We start from the raw sequence: 16,249 nt of genomic DNA on the forward strand, positions 1-16,249 counted from the left end.
CTCCCCGAATTTGAAAAGGTGATACAAACAAAAGTTGTAGCTCGTGAGCTGAACTTTCACCTCAAATTTTTTCATATTTTTTTGAGCTACGAGCTGTGAGCTATGATTTTATTGGTGGACCCCAGTTTGCCCATGCTATGCAGCCACACTCCCTCTTCCATTTTACCATTTTCCTCTTTCACACACTATGCTATAGCTTGAGAAGCCAAGCTCAACCTCTCTAGAAGGAGCTCTTGAGTGGATGCTCATTGTCTTATGTATGTGCATGTGTTATATTTGGGGTGATTAGCAAGGGAACTCTATGCCATTGTAAGAGAGAGTGATCATTCAATTGAGAGTAGAAAATCTATCATTTCTCCTACTTGTGTAAGCCCAATATTTGCTGAATCGAGGAGGGTGGATTTGGAGTAAGCTTGGATACTTTGTCTCTCTTCCAACGTGAAGTAATGGACAACAATGATGTGTAAGTGTCTTCGTTTTTTTTTTTAGTTCTTGATAGCTTGTCTCTGGGTGTTGTCATGAATTTAGCCATAAATCCTACATACTGTAAGAGGGCGACAGGGTGGAGAGGACTCCCCTGGCCTTAAGACAATGATTGGGGTGGCTTTTCTTGTGATGTGTTGTGGTGGTGTAATTTACTCAAGGTATGTTGAACAAATACTAATCTCACTTTCATTGGTCATGACAGATTTGTAAGAAGGTATTAGTACAACAAGCATCCCCTCCCCCTTCCCTCTTTTTGTTATATATATAATTGTGTTTGCTTGATCACTGTCGAACATTTCAAAGCAGCCCGAGCACTCTCTCTCTCTCTCTCTCTCTCTCTCTCTCTCTCTCTCTCTCTCTTTACGCGTCCTAGTTCGCATCCAAAACTAGGTGGTGCCCCAAATTTGTGTAGGGTTAGGTTGCGGGTTTGTGTGTGTGTTTGCTGTTTTTTCCAACCCCAACCCAATTGAGCAGCACGGGAGCCTAGAAGAGTGCTTAGAGGCCACTCTTCTTGTTGCCCGCCTCGGACCGCCTCAGTGCTTGAACTTTGCTCAAGATGAGTGCTCCGAACTGTGCTCAAGGGTTCCTTTTACTTACCGAAGGGAGAGCCTTCCGTTCCTTTAGTGAGAGAGTGCAAATGATCACAAAAAGTGATAAACACTGTGAATAAAGGTGCTGATACTGAGAGATAGAGAAAGAAGAGTACGACACCAGAATGTTGTCAACCCTCCTTCGAAGGGCCCACTCTCTATGGCGAGAACGGCCTACTATTGATTGCACAAACCTTACAATGCTTTGGACTTGCCGATGATGTCGACGACGATGAGGATGACGATGAGATGGGCTGAAATCTGAAAATGCTAAGGGCTGAAATCTGCAAATCTTTATTTGTTGAGTTCTAACTCTATGTCGGTGACGATGTCGATGGCGACGATGCGATGACGATGCGCTGAAAACGGAGATGTTGAAATCTGTGTTTTCCGGGCTGAAATTGCAAACTACGCTGGATCTGACCACGTGGTGAGGATCTACGGAAGGTGAGATCTGTGAGGTTCGGGGGTTCTACTGCGGAATTTGATTGCTGAAAACTAAAAACGTTGATGCTAATGATGGTTCCGTCGCGGAGAATCTGCAAAACGCTGTGTTGTACTGCTGATTCAAAAACACTAGGGCTGATCTGGGCTGTGCTGGAAAAACGCTACGGCTTCCTGTTGGGTCTGCTAATGCCAGCTTGATATGCAACTGCAAACGTTGGGCTGAATCTGCACTTGTAAAAAATGCTGGCTGTTCTTGGCTGAAAACGCTCTGTCTTCTTGCCGGGGGGGGGTCTTGCTTGAGGAGGTGCATTGTGGATGTCAGGTCCCTGCTGTCTCTTCTGCTAGAAAGTGCTAACGCTAGGGTTTCTTATATACTTGCATGGCTAAATTGCCCTATCCAGTTCCCAACAAAAGTCACTTAAAAGAAACAAGTGAAAATTGGCTAAAATGGGGAAAATAGATCTATGCACTGTAAAAATGCTCATGATGGGTTCTTATGGAACTCTGATGGTCATGCTGTGTGCAACCAGAGAATATGCATCTAATCTAAGTGTCTGGACATGCACGGTCTGCGAACAGACTCACAAAAGTGCCAGAACACTTCCTTATCTAATTGAACTGAACCCATGTCATGACGTAGCTTGTCCACGTACACATAGAGTTAGATGTGCACGTGACATCCCCTCCTTTTCAAAGTGAGGTACTGTACCGAACTGTATGGCGTCGAGGGAGATCGCTAACAGTGTTTGGAATCCTGGAAAGGACTCTTCGCCGACCCACTCTTATGAGTGGATCATGCGATACTTGAACTTCATAAAGGTCTGCAACGCTTGCTTCTTTGGGCTGCGTCGAAAGCGACACAAAGCTATCTGTGGCTCCTTCACTGCTTCAACTTCGTCTATAGTCATGCGTCTATCTTCTTCAAGAATCTCCGAGGATTAAAATTCCTGAAACCACTTCCAAGACAAAAACATGAACGATACTTGAACTTCATAAAGGTCTGCAACGCTTGCTTCTTTGGGCCGCGTCGAAAGCGACACAAAGTCATCTATGGCTCCTTCACTGCTTCAACTTCGTCTATAGTCATGTGTCTACCGTCTTCAAGAATCTCCGAGGATGAAAATTCCTGAAACCACTTCCAAGACAAAAACATGAACATACCCATTCCATGTAAAGTGACTAGAAAAATTCTTGTCTTCCTAAAAAGCTGTGCATGCAATGTAGATGAACATAGAGACGGAGTGCCAAACCGCTCATCAAACACATGCAAACAATGGATTCGAAATTTGTCTTTCTGATCTAAATCTATAAACTGTGGCAAATCACAATGAAAATGCCTATGCTTGATGCTCAATCCTTCTTGTGCTCTTTCGGATACTGTGTCATGCCAAGGAAGAGACACGGGATGTGAATTCCTTGAATGCAAACATTTCATCTTTTCATGAGAGTTCCGCATACATCCGTGCTCATTCATGAGTGAATGGTGCTCAACGTACAATATGTCATGCCTATGAGAAGGGATCACATAAGGACGGTGAGTAAAATACAAGAAAGCATCACGAATGAAACACTCGAACAATTCGTGTTGACTAATCATGCGCACACATAATACTTCTTGTTGGGGTTCTTTGGACCTTGACTCGAGAGCGAAGATCGGTTCTTTGTGATCTATCGAATGTGCAATGAGGTTAGCTTCATTAGACAAAGTATCAACTAAACCATCATCCTTGTGAACAATCACACCATTATCTTGCAAATCATCATACTTATCATTATCATGCAATCCATCATGCTCGTGAATAATCACATCTTGATCATGCAAATCATCATGCTTATCATTATCATGCTGATCATTATCATGCAATTCCTGTGTGTCGTGCTTTGGACAAGACAAGAATGAGAGAGTCTGCTTTTCCCCACCTCACGTCGATTGGCCGGCCGCTAAGTGCACGGTCCGCTCTCAATGAGTGAAAAGAGAAACAAGGGGAGGCTGGACAAACCCTTCTTTCTTGGGATTCTTGTCACTCTTCAAAAATACGATTAGGAATCGACACGCCCAAGAGGACTTGGGTTATGTGCGACCGCGAAAAGCAAAAAATAAAAGAAAATTATTGTGGTTCTTGTGGTTCTATCCTTAAGTGATATAGAACACTGCCAAAGCTCTGATACCAATGTAAGGTGCAACGGAAGTGAATGTTGAACTTTGCTCAAGATGAGTGCTCCGAACTGTGCTCCAGGGTTCCTTTTACTTACCGAAGGGAGAGCCTTCCGTTCCTTTAGTGAGAGAGTGCAAATGATCACAAAAAAAGTGGTAAACACTGTGAATGAAGGTGCTGATACTTAGAGATAGAGAAAGAAGAGTGCGACACCAAAGTGTTGTCAACCCTCCTCCGAAGGACCCACTCTCTATGGCGAGAGCGGCCTACTATTGATTGCACAAACCCTACAATGCTTTGGACTTGCCGATGATGTCGACGACGATGAGGATGACGACAAGACGGGCTGAAATCTGAAAATGCTAATGGCTGAAATCTGCAAATCTTTATTTGTTGAGTTATGACTCTATGTCGGTGATGATGTCGATGGCGACGATGCGACGACGATGCGTTGAAAATGCAGATGTTGAAATCTGCGTTTTCCGGGCTGAAATTGCAAACTATGTGAGATCTGTGAGGTTTGGGGGTTCTATTGCGGAATCTGGCTGCTGAAAACTAAAAACGCTGATGCTAATGATGGTTCCGTCGCGGAGAATCTGCAAAACGCTATGTTGTACTGCTGACTAAAAAACACTAGGGCTGATCTGGGCTGTGCTGCAAAAAGGCTATGGCTTCCTATTGGGTTTGCTAATGCCGGCTTGATCTGCAACTGCAAACGCTGGGCTGGATCTGCACTTCTAGAAAATGCTGGCTGTTCTTGGCTGAAAACGCTCTGTTTTCTTGCGGGGGGGGGGGGGGGGTCTTGCTTGAGGAGGTGCAATGTGGATGTCAAGTCCCTGCTGCCTCTTCTGCCAGAAAGTGCTAGCGCTAGGGTTTCTTATATACTTGCATGGCTAAATTGCCCTACCCAGTTCCCAACAAAAGTCACTTAAAAATAATAAGTGAAAGTTGGCTAAAATGGGGAAAATAGATCTATGCACTGTAAAAATGCTCCTGATGGGTATTGATGGAAATCTGATGTTCATGCTGTGTGCAACCAGAGGATATGCATCTAATCTAAGTGTTTGGACATGCACGGCGGTTTGCGAACAGACTCACAAAAGTGCCAGAATACTTACTAATCTAATTGAACTGAACCCATGTCATGACGTAGCTTGTCCACGTACACATAGGGTTAGATGTGCACGTGACATTTCCTCCTTTTCAAAGTGAGGTACTGTACCGGCTTGGATATGCACGTCCTGCTAGAGGCTCACAAAGTGCCAGGCTAGGTCCTACGCTAAGACTGACACTAACTATAGAAGAAGCGTGTCCACGTGGCGCAAGTGAAGTGCGCACGTGACATCTCCCCCTGTTAAAAGTGAGGCACAGCTGCCGAACTTCTATCTGTACTTCTGATGCTGATTGATGAATGCTTTTGATGCTGTGGATGCATCACCAATGAAAATTCCTCCGAAACCACAGATTGATGGTGCTGCGGGTACTGCTGGCGATGCAAACACCGTGTAAGGGTCACTGTCCAGCCTTACTACGAGATAGTGCTGACTCTGGTTGCTGTAGCAAGAGTTGTTCCCCGAACATTGCCTATGGTGAAAACTTTACTTTGCTGAATTCTGAGTCTATGTCGGTGACGATGTCGATGACGACGATGCGACGACGACGCGCTGAAAACGCAGATGTTGAAATCTGTGTTTTCGGGCTGAAACTGTAAACTACGTTGGATATGATCGTTTGGCGAGGATTTGCTGCGGGAAGGTGAGATCTTCGAGGTTCGGGGTTCTGCATCGGAATTTGGCTGCTGAAAACTAAAGACATTGATGCTAATGATGGTTCCGTCACGGAGAATCTACAAAACACTGAGTTGTACTGCTGATTCAAAAACGCCAGGGCTGATCTAGGCTCTGCTGCAAAAACGCTATGGCTTCTACTGGGTCTGCTAATACCGCCTTGATCTGCAACTACAAACGTTGGGCTGAATCTACATTTGTAGAAAACGCTGGCTGTTCTTGGTTGAAAATGCTGAGTCTTCTTGCTGGGGGGAGAAGGTGCACTGTGAATGTTAGGTCCCTGCTGCCTCTTCTGCCAGAAAGTGCTAGCGCTAGGGTTTCTTATATACTTGCATGGCTAAATTGCCCTACCCAGTTCCCAACAAAAGTCACTTAAAAATAATAAGTGAAAGTTGGCTAAAATGGGGAAAATAGGTCTATGCATTGTAAAAATGCTCCTGATGGGTTCTGATGGAAATCTGGTGGTCATGCTATGTGCAACCAGAGGATATGCATCTAATCTAAGTGTTTGGACATGCACGGTCTGTGAACAGACTCACAAAAGTGCCAGAACACTTCCTAATCTAATTGAACTGAACCTATGTCATGACGTAGCTTGTCCACGTACACATAGGGTTAGATGTACACGTGAGAGTGTGCTTCGGCTTTGCGAACTCAAGGGAAGAATCATCAAGTATGAAGAAACATCAATAACCAAGAACCCAAGAAGAACCAAAGAACCCAAAGAATCCAAGCAAAACCAAGAACCCAAGGAATCTCTGTCAAATTTTTTCCTGAAGAATCTTTTGAGTCCCGACCATGGACTAACTAGAGCCCGTCTTCATTGCCATGTCTTTGTAGGAAGATCTACATCGTATACACGAGAACCGAGATCTTGAGTACCAAGATCTCCTAGCCTCTTATGCGGATAGAGTTAGAGACATGATCCCTAACCTCTTCTGCATTCGCAATCGCATTCGCATGTAGCGTGCATCCATTTCCCTCGTCATTGAACCTTTGGAGAACTTCGGAACCAAACCTCAATCCATCAAAACCGGTAATGTTTTCACCACAGGCAATGTTCGGGGAACAACTCTTGCTACAGCAGGTAGAGTCAGCACTATCTCGTAGTAAGGCTGGATAGTGACCCTTACACGGTGTTTGCATCGCCAGTAGTACCCGCAACACCATCAATCCGTGGTTTCGGAGGAATTTTCATTGGTGATGTATCCACAACATCAGAAACATTCATCAGTCAGCATCAGAAGTACAGATAGAAGTTCAGCAGCTGTGCCTCACTTTTAACAGGGAGGGATGTCACGTGCGCACTTCACTTGCGCCACGTGGACACGCTTCTTCTATAGTCTAGCGTCAGTCTTAGCGTAGGACCTAGCCTGGCACTTTGTGAGCCTCTAGCAGGACGTGCATGTCCAAGCTGGTCATAGTTGCATACCCTCTCTTGCACAAGAACAATCATTTCATCATGCATGGATTTTACCGCGTGAACCACCTCTTATAAGTCATTTTATTAAAAGTGACTTTTGGAATTCTTTTTGGTAAGTTGAAGCTTGCCCTACCCAGCATATAATTCCTATAAATGAAATCCATTGGGCACTCAGTAGAAGCTGAAGAAGCAGGGACATAGAAAGGGCATGCACCGCAGGAGACCGACAGGCACCCTCAGGCTCCCCAGCAATTTCTCTGCAGTTCAACCCAGCGTTTTCAGCCCACAGCCATCAGCGTTTTCAGCCCACACGCTTCGCCGGACCGCAAATCCTCGTTGCAGTTCCTCGCCGCATTGACCAACCAACAGTAGATCAGCCTAGCGTTTTCAGTTTGCAGCCAAGACAGCCTAGCGTTTTGCATTTCAGCCAGATCAGCCTAGCATTTTTGCATTTTAGCCCAAGTGCGACTCGGCGGTTGCAGACCTATGCCGCAGTGCCACAACAATAGCAGATCCCGAGCAAGAAGCCTAGAGTTTTCAGTTTTCAGCCTTGACGCCGTCGTCATCGACACCATGGTCGTCATCGACATTGTCATCGTCATCGTAGTCTCGGACTTGACGACGACACCATCATCGTTATTGTCACAGTCACCATTGTCGTTGTCGTCATCGACATAGACCAGCAGTACCCGTCGTTGACATCACCGTCTTCGACACAGAACCGTACTCAACTTCACCGTCTTCGACACAGAATCGTCGTTGACTTCACCGTCTTCGACACAGTACCGTCGTCGACTTCATCGTCATCGACAAAGACCCTTAGTACCTCGTCGTCGACTTCATCGTCTTCGACATAGACCTCGTCGTTGAGCTCCCCGTCTTCGACATAGAACTCGCAATACCCGTCGTCGACATCCTCGTCTTCGACATAGAACCTCAGTACCCCCTCAGTACCTTAGTACCCAGTACCCAGCATCAGTAGCATCAGTATCCATTAGCATCAGCATCTCAGCATTTAGTCATTGTATCAGCATTGTGCAAGAATAAAGAAAGTACTTGCTCTGGCAACAGAGCAAGGGGGCCCTTGAGGTTTGGGACCCGACATCTGTGTATCGTCTCTTTTCTCTCTCTTGTCTCTCTTTTTCTTTCAGTTCAGTTCAGTTTTCTCACCCTTGTGCTTGTGTGTGGAGTACTAGATCCGAGCAAAATCCTTATTCTCTTCTGCTGCACCTGACATAAGGAGTGCACTTGGAGGTGGAGGGCAGCCAACAGATGCTTGTGTGTGTCCTCTATGGATAGCCGCACTCAAACAAGTGCTCTGTTGGCTGTGACAGTTTTTCAGCCCTCAAAAGAGCTCCTAAACACCAAATTTCAGGGAAGGCAACCTCGCTTCAGCACTCCGTAAGCAGGTGGATAACATAAGTAATCCCACTCTCACAAAGGAATACAGAACTAGATAGAGATAGCCCTTTTGGGAGCCACTGAGCTAGGGAATATCATGTATTTCTCGCATCAGAATAGTTCTGGGATGGAGAAATACAATATAAGTTTCTCCGGTTCATGTGTTTTGTAAGAATCAGTTGATAAACTAGTAGAAAAATCTCTTGAAGGGACGAGACCAGCCCCGTCTTCTAGTCCCTAGTGTTGTGTCCCTTTGAATTACTTCACTCTGTGTGCATTTTCAAACGGTATAATTGAATAGTCCCGAAAGTGTTGAAGTGCTCGCTTCCGTTTCTGTGACAATTGGCCACGATTACACTTGCAAAAATTTCAATCCAATTCTTTAGTAGACACTGACTTCATGCATACATGCCAATGACCATCATCACTCGACAATACAGTCTTTAGTATGCATCAACACAAATCCAGTTCCACAATGAGATTCTATTTAGCCATCTCATCTTCCTCAAATTTGTGTCCAAGATTGCAGTAGTTTAGGTGTTCTGTTGGTTGAGGGTGGTGCGTTGTCCGATGGTATATACTCCCCCAGTCTCAGATTGAATTTTCAGCCTGTTCTTGTGAAGAATCCTCCTCGATTCATCTCTCCCTCTACTATCCATGGAGGTGATGTACAACATAGAGTATTTTTTATTGGGTGACCAGGACACCGTTTTGTTTGTGGCATAGCATGCCATATGGTTTTTGGATGCACTAGGAGGATAGAGCATCCATAACACAGAGAGTAGACATTGTTGCAGGAGGGACAAGAGGTATCTTCAAGATCTAAGAGAAAAGATGGTGAGAGAGCCAGGAGAAGAGAAGCAAAGAAGAGGAAAAGGTGGCAGAGGCAGACAATGTGCCTCCAATTGGACAGGTTTACGGACACATGGATCCACTATAGGATCCACCTCTACAGGCTTCATCTTCTTCAACAAAGATACCACCGGCATCTTCGGAACCGGTTAAGAGTTACTAAGAATCTTACTATGCCACGTTCAAGGATACCACCTGCATCTCTTGGACCCATCAGGGTACCTGGGAACTCTAGAGAGCTTTTATGCAGTTTCTAAATTGATGATGTTCCTCTTGCTGTTCGTAGGCACAGTTTGAGGAGAATTCTCCCCCCTCTTTGATCACTGAAGAATGTGGATGTTAGAAATTTCTTTGAAAACCAAGAAATAGTCTTGGTCATCAATTGTATATTTAGAGTATATTTGGGATCACAGCTCTGCAATGATCGGCAATTGTACATTTTATCTTGAGGTTGTGCCCTTGAGATGTTTATCTCAATGGAATATTTTCTTGTGGAAAAACCAAAAAAGAAAACAAGGTGTGCAAAGATTGTAGGGTGCAAGAGATGCTTCATATAGTGATCTGGGTGTACATTGGTCAACCCGTGTCAAGTATCCCATGGAGAGGTTGAGATATCATAGTTTTGTTGTGCATCATTTTGCATACATGGAAAAGGGAATGCATGTAATGGAACCTAGAAGCTGTTGGAACACTTGAATGAGATGTAGCAATGGATGAGGAGATGACTGTATTTAATGCAATTATCATATGGAAATTTACACCTTCGCCATAAGGAAAGAAACTGAGTTACAAATGGGTTTATAGAGTGAAACTTGGGTTGCTGGTTCAATAAGTAGGTACAAAGGTGCAAACGGATGTTAGTAAAAATTTTCACTACTAAGAATAAGATCTGTTTTGGGAATGATGGTTTTATAATTGAAATAGCACAAACACAAAATAAAATGGGCAGTGTGGTTTGTTGAGGTCTGTCATACCCGGGTTTGTTTTTTTTTTCATTGAGAGAAACTAAATTGCATGAACTATTTGTGCAAGGTAATATTAAAACGACTAGGAAGCATGCTTATTATACAGGAGTGTTTTTGTTGTACTTATGTTCATTTGGCAGTAACACAACAATGTGTGTCAGCTGGTATTAAAATTCTTCGCCAGTTGTGAATTTTTTCTGGTTGTATGAATTTGTAGCAAAATGGCCTTAAATATGATAAAAGATCCGATATCGAATACTTAATTTGGTAATGTTTTTGCATGGAGTTTCTACTATCTTTTGGTTTAACAACCAGATTGATCTTACCATTGACTTTGATACTTCAAAGAAACTCTTGAGATGGGATTATAGAACAACTTAATGTTTGTCAACTGTTGTCAAAATATTTGTGGGTGTCTTGGCATATATCACGCATGGAGGACAGGGAGGAAGGTGCTGAAAGGGGGTTGAGGGAGTATAGACAGCTCATAATCAAAGGGATATCATTTTTCTCTCCTTAAAAAAACTCTGGCTGCTTATTTTAATTTCAATTTGGCGCAGGTTGACATCTTTATGGATGCAGCATTTGATGCTGTGAGAAGAGATATTGGACTACTACAAACCAAGCTGCGTGCATTGAACTCCAAGCTCATGAGCAATAGAGTATCATCAAATGTGGCTGAGTCTATGGCAGAAGTGATTGCCCAGCAATGTGAAGCATCTGTTCAAGTTTTACAGTCTCTTTGCCAACCACAGGCATTCAGAGACAAAGTGCTGAATCATAAGGTATGCTTCTACTTTACATGTTCACTTTTGCTTAAAATATATCCCTTGGCAACGTAGATCAAGACATGCCTTTGAGGACCAGCAGAACCATTAAATGTTATTGTTTCTGTAATTGAATGACATGTTGGTCATGACTCTAATCAACGCCCAATAGAAAGGATTCATTTACCTGGGATTTTACAGCTCTAGAATGATAATGCTGGTTTTCTGTATAAGAAAAACAGCATGACTAGAGACAGCAGGACATTTTTTATGAACATCAATGAAAGAAAATTAGGTATTAGTATATGTTTGTAGAAGGATAAAGAGACGTATTAGACGGATAAATTGGATATCAACAATGTAAGTGAGTACAAATAATCGTGCTTGATTACATTGCCGGCCCACAAGAAGTTTACTTCTCTAAGGCATTGGTGCCAATGTCGTGGGTACACAGCATCATTGAGCTTGATCTTGCCTTGGTGTGGTGTCGGAAGACAAAAGGTGTTTGTGATTGCCGTTGTGTCCGTCCCATTTGTGTTTGTGTTCAACTCATCGTCGGCTAGATCTTTAAGGTCCCTTGGGATAGTTTCCTACGACGTTAAACTCTCTTCTTCTTCTTCTTCTTCTTCTTCTCACAGATAGCTCATATGCAGGAGGTAATGCCAGAGATTAAAGCGGCAAGGGAAAAAGGTAATATTGCTTTTTACCGAGATGGAAGAGTGGTGATATTGGAGCCACGCTCCACATGACGTGGTACTACACTCAAAGTTGCTATCTGGAATTGTAATGGATCTATGCGTCTAGATGTGGGTGCTTTTGAGGAAAGTTTTAGTGGGAGAGATATCATCCTCTACTCTGAGACACATCAGGCCCCTGGGTAGTCTATGCCTCACATTAATGGATACAGATGGGAGACCGCATGTAGAAAGGAGACACGATCAGAGCACAGAGGGCGGGGCTCAGGTGGAGTGGCAGTGTTATTCAGGGAGGAGTTGCAACCATTGATACACATAGCTCGCAGGGATGAGCAAGCTAGGTACATGTGGGTGAGATTGAGAGCAGAGACATGTAGATATCTTTACATTGCTATTTGCTACTTTCCCCCGAGTGTGTCACTGTATGCACCACCCAGAGGACAGTCCCTCTTTTCTATTTTGGATGATGGCATCTGGGAGTTCTCTAGAGATGGTGGCATCATCATTTTAGGGGATTTCAATGCCAGGACTGCTCATCATCAGACAGTTTTTTATGATACTTCAGAAGAGATGCTGAGAGAGCTGGATGTTGCAGAGACGGGCCTATCTAGACTATCACAAGATGGGGAGCATACTGAGTATGGACGACAGTTGATAGACATGGGGACTGCACATGGATTGGTCATCTTGAATGGCCTACAGAGATTTCCCGCTGCATGGGGTTTTACATGCTTTCCACACAGACATGGAGCTAGCACAGTGGATTATGTCATGGCACAGCCAAGTCTCATCTCTAGTATCCAGGACCTCACAGTTGGACCCATACCTATTGGTGTGGCAGTGGACCATGCTCTTATGTCGTTGACCATATCTTTCGAGTTTAGTGTAGCACACAGGCCACAGGCAGCAACTCCTACTCGCTACACCTTCACATGGGAGACGGACTCTGTATACATAGATGGGATCTACAAACGCTTGTGTATAGAAGAGCCAGGGCCACCTTTGGAGGAGCTTACTACTATATTGACGCAAACGTTACATGATGCAGCAGCACAGGCATACCCACACACACAGCTTGAGCAGAGACGTCGTTCTGGGAGCATGCCCCAGAACAACTAGTATGACGAGGAATGCCGAGAGACCAGAGCTAGACTTCAGGAGAGGTGCTTTTGGAGGACATCACTCACAAACAGTCACAGATTGACTTCCGACGCCTAGTGCGGCGTAAGAAGAGGACATTTTTGGCTTCGCCTAGAGCAGGATCTATACCACCTATTCTTGAGTCAGGACTCACGTGAGGCATGGCGGCTCTTTCATGAGCACTCCCCTCCCCTTGCCATTACCTCCACAGAGGCTTGGGGCCAGTATGCGTCACCTCTATACACAGTTCCTGGACAGCTGCCCCTTCTCGACCCCCCGATCCATGCCCCCACACATGTGCTTTTTTCACCGCTGAGATGGTGAGGAAGGCCATTGACAGGATGAGGACTGGGAGAGCATATGATCATGATGGCTTAGTGGCTGAGCACTTCATGCATGCCAGAGATCTACTAGCAGATCTCCTAGTAGTTATGTTTAATCGTGCCATGTGCGAGGGCTTGCCTGATACTTGGAGCCTATCTACTATTGTACCTATCTTCAAGTCAAGAGACCCTATGGAGCCTGGGAATTATCACACTATCATGATCGGACACACATTGGCACTGTTGTACGCATCCATTCTTGAGCAGCAGCTGAGTAGACGGGCAGAAGAAGGAAGCGCAACCGGGCAGGCAAGATTCAGGAGAGGTTTTTCTACTCTTGACCATATCTTGACACTCAGAGCCATCATTGAGGAGGGCAGATCACATGGGAGACGGATCTATTGCAGCCTTGTGGACTTCCGCAAAGTATTTGACACTGTACCCAGAGCTAGATTGATCCGCAGATTATAGGAGATGGGAGTACCCATAGAGCTCATTTGGGGGGTCATGGCACTGTATAGGTCAGTAGTGGGGCATGTACGCACCTCAGAGGGCCTATCTACAACGGTTCATTCCACGATTGGGGTAAAGCAGGGTTGCCCGCTCTCTCCTACTCTGTTTGGTATGTATGTGGATGAGTATTCTGACTACATTGAGAGAGATGGTGATAGAGGTGCACAACTGGCAGGAACATGGATCCCACTATTGTTATATGCTGATGATATTGTGTTGATCTCTGACTCTCCAGAGGGGATGCAACGTCACTTGGATGCTTTGCATAGCTTTGCCCATGAAAGTGGCTTGTCTGTCAACCTTGGTAAAACCAAGGTCATGGTATTTAATACCACCCCATAGTGGATCAGGAGGTCAGCGCCCGCATTCACATACGGTCAGGAGACAGTGGAGTATACAGATGCTTACACCTACCTTGGAGTGGTTTTTAGTGGACCATCATTTTCATTGAGAAGAGCAGAAGAGACTAGATTGACTAGAGCCCATGCAGCATGGTAGAGTGGAGAGGATGTGTTCACATGTTCAGTTTCAGGAGCCTCGGACGAAGCTCTGGCTCTTTGACACCCTGGTGGCTTCTGCATTGCTCTATGGAGCTGAGATTTGGGGACCTTCATTGGACCATCTTGGGAGTACAGGTCGCACTGATGGATGGGGGGACATGGAGAAGCCACTAGTCTCTATGATCTCACGGCTCAATAGAGCCAAGGCTTCAGTACCACGTGTCATTATACCAGCAGAGCTAGCTGGACCCCCGCTAGTGGTTGAGGCGCTCACCAGATCTGTCTCTGATACACCGCATTTGGGAACTTCCCAGAAACAGATATGCCCGCCTTGCACTTGAGTCCTCTCGACAGTTAGCCATGCAGGGAGATACAACATGCTGGTATGGGGAGATGACATCATGGTTTCATGTGCATGGGTTCAAGAATAGACACACTGCCGCCCTTCCAGTACTCACTCGCAGAGTAGAATCCGTACGTACGTACGGTACCTTTCCGTACGATACAACCGTACGGTACGGTACAGTACGGCATAAAAAAAAATTTGGGCGTTTTTTGCTCGGTTAAATTCCGCTAGGGAGCGCTTCCAGTTAGGCTTATTAGTGTGAAGGGGGGAAGCCTTAGGCTTTTTTAATCGACCACTGTAGCAAAAGAGTCTCTGTTCTGTTACAAAGAAGTCTGCAGAGCAGTGCACAGAGTCTTGCAGAGCCGAGCTACGCGCGTGAAAAGGTATTGCTACTCTTCTCTCGCACTCCATACTTCTCATGTGCGTGCACTCTTTTGCATTTGCAATGTGCAGGATTCATTATGCCACGTAAAACCAACCCCAACTGGTCGCTCCACACCAATGTTTTGAGGATCATCACGACCACTTCTCAGCAAGGTTCTGGTACACGCTTATGGTAATGCAAGTATTGTGGGGACCAATACACCAGCACTATTACGCGAGTCAAAAAGCACTTGACAGGCATCGGGTGCACTGATCAGATTGGTGCATGTGAGAAAATACCACCACCTCTGAGGGAGCAGCTTATTCAAGAGTATTTTCTTGTTGGTGCTCCTGCTTTGAGAGGTGCTCCCAGCACACAGGATGCTTTACATGATGCTTTTGTTGGAGAGCTGGAGTCTTTAGGTGTGGAGACAGAGGTTGGAGGAGGTTCGGCCTCCATGCAACCCCCTACTTCCAGGAAGAGAGCACGTGTTGGTGGTGAAGGTGAGGATTCCTTGCCACGTGAAAAAGGTACATTTGAAACATCAACGCAGACCACTTTGCCTAGTCGCATCTCTTCTCAGGCTTGGGTGAAAGAGCGTCAGAGGGTGGCAAAGATGGAGATATGTCGCACTCTTATTGAGTGCAACATATCTTTCAATGTTTTGCGCGCAGATCAGTGGAAAAGAATGGTAAAAGCCATTGCACAGGTGGGGCCTACTGAGACATGGACAGGTCTTGATTACACAAAGATGCGCACCACTATGTTAGATGAACAGAAGGCCTTAATTGACAAGGCGCTTACGCCTGTGAAAGCTGGATGGAAGGAGTTTGGATGCACCATTATCTCAGATGGTTGGGAAGACATACGCAGACGACACATAATCAATATTCTTGTGTCTTCTGCTTTGGGCACCTATTTCTTGCGTGCTGTGGATGCAGGAAAACTAGGGGAAAAGATCACGGCTGAGTTTATTTTTGGTCACATCAAAACAGCCATAGAGGAGGTTGGCAAGGAGAATGTTGTGCAGGTGGTGACAGATAATGCAGCTAATTGCAAGGCAATGGGATTTATGGTGGAGCAACATTTTCCTGGCATAGTGTGGACTCCATGTGCTGCACATTGTTTGGATTTGCTCATGGAGGATATTGGCAAACTTTCATGGGTGCAGCCCATAGTTGCAGATGTAGTCAAGGTCACCACATTCTTTCGCAAGAAACATCAGGCTCTTGCTATCTTCCGCAGCCATAGCACTTTGGATATGGTTCGACCTTCAAAAACCAGGTTTGCCTACATTTACTTGGTTTTACAGAGGCTCTACAAACTTAGAGATCCACTACTACAGACAGTGGTGGATCCAAAATGGCGAGGCATGTCAAGATCGCAGGATGAATCTACAAAATACTTGCAGAGGCGGATCCTTGATGAGAGCTTTTGGCAGAAGTGCACGCTCTTTCAGTGGCACTCAAGCCAGTCTACTTCCTCCTTCGATTG

General features: G+C 45.1%; 1 protein-coding gene across 2 annotated transcripts in view; it reads left to right on the forward strand.

Moving 5' to 3' along the window:
• Nucleotides 1-16,249, forward strand: part of LOC147434149 (sequence-specific DNA binding transcription factor ATNDX) — a 161,438-nt gene that overhangs the window by 99,528 nt on the left and 45,661 nt on the right. For both annotated transcript variants that reach the window (XM_086490729.1, XM_086490730.1), the window contains exon 7: nt 10,668-10,892. In XM_086490729.1, the coding sequence (XP_086346855.1) occupies nt 10,668-10,892 (225 nt within the window). The remainder of the gene's footprint in view (nt 1-10,667; nt 10,893-16,249) is intronic.

This window comes from Adiantum capillus-veneris, chromosome 19 (genome assembly GCF_014529385.1).
Source record: "Adiantum capillus-veneris isolate H3 chromosome 19, ASM1452938v2, whole genome shotgun sequence".
Classification (NCBI taxonomy): Eukaryota; Viridiplantae; Streptophyta; class Polypodiopsida; order Polypodiales; family Pteridaceae; genus Adiantum; species Adiantum capillus-veneris.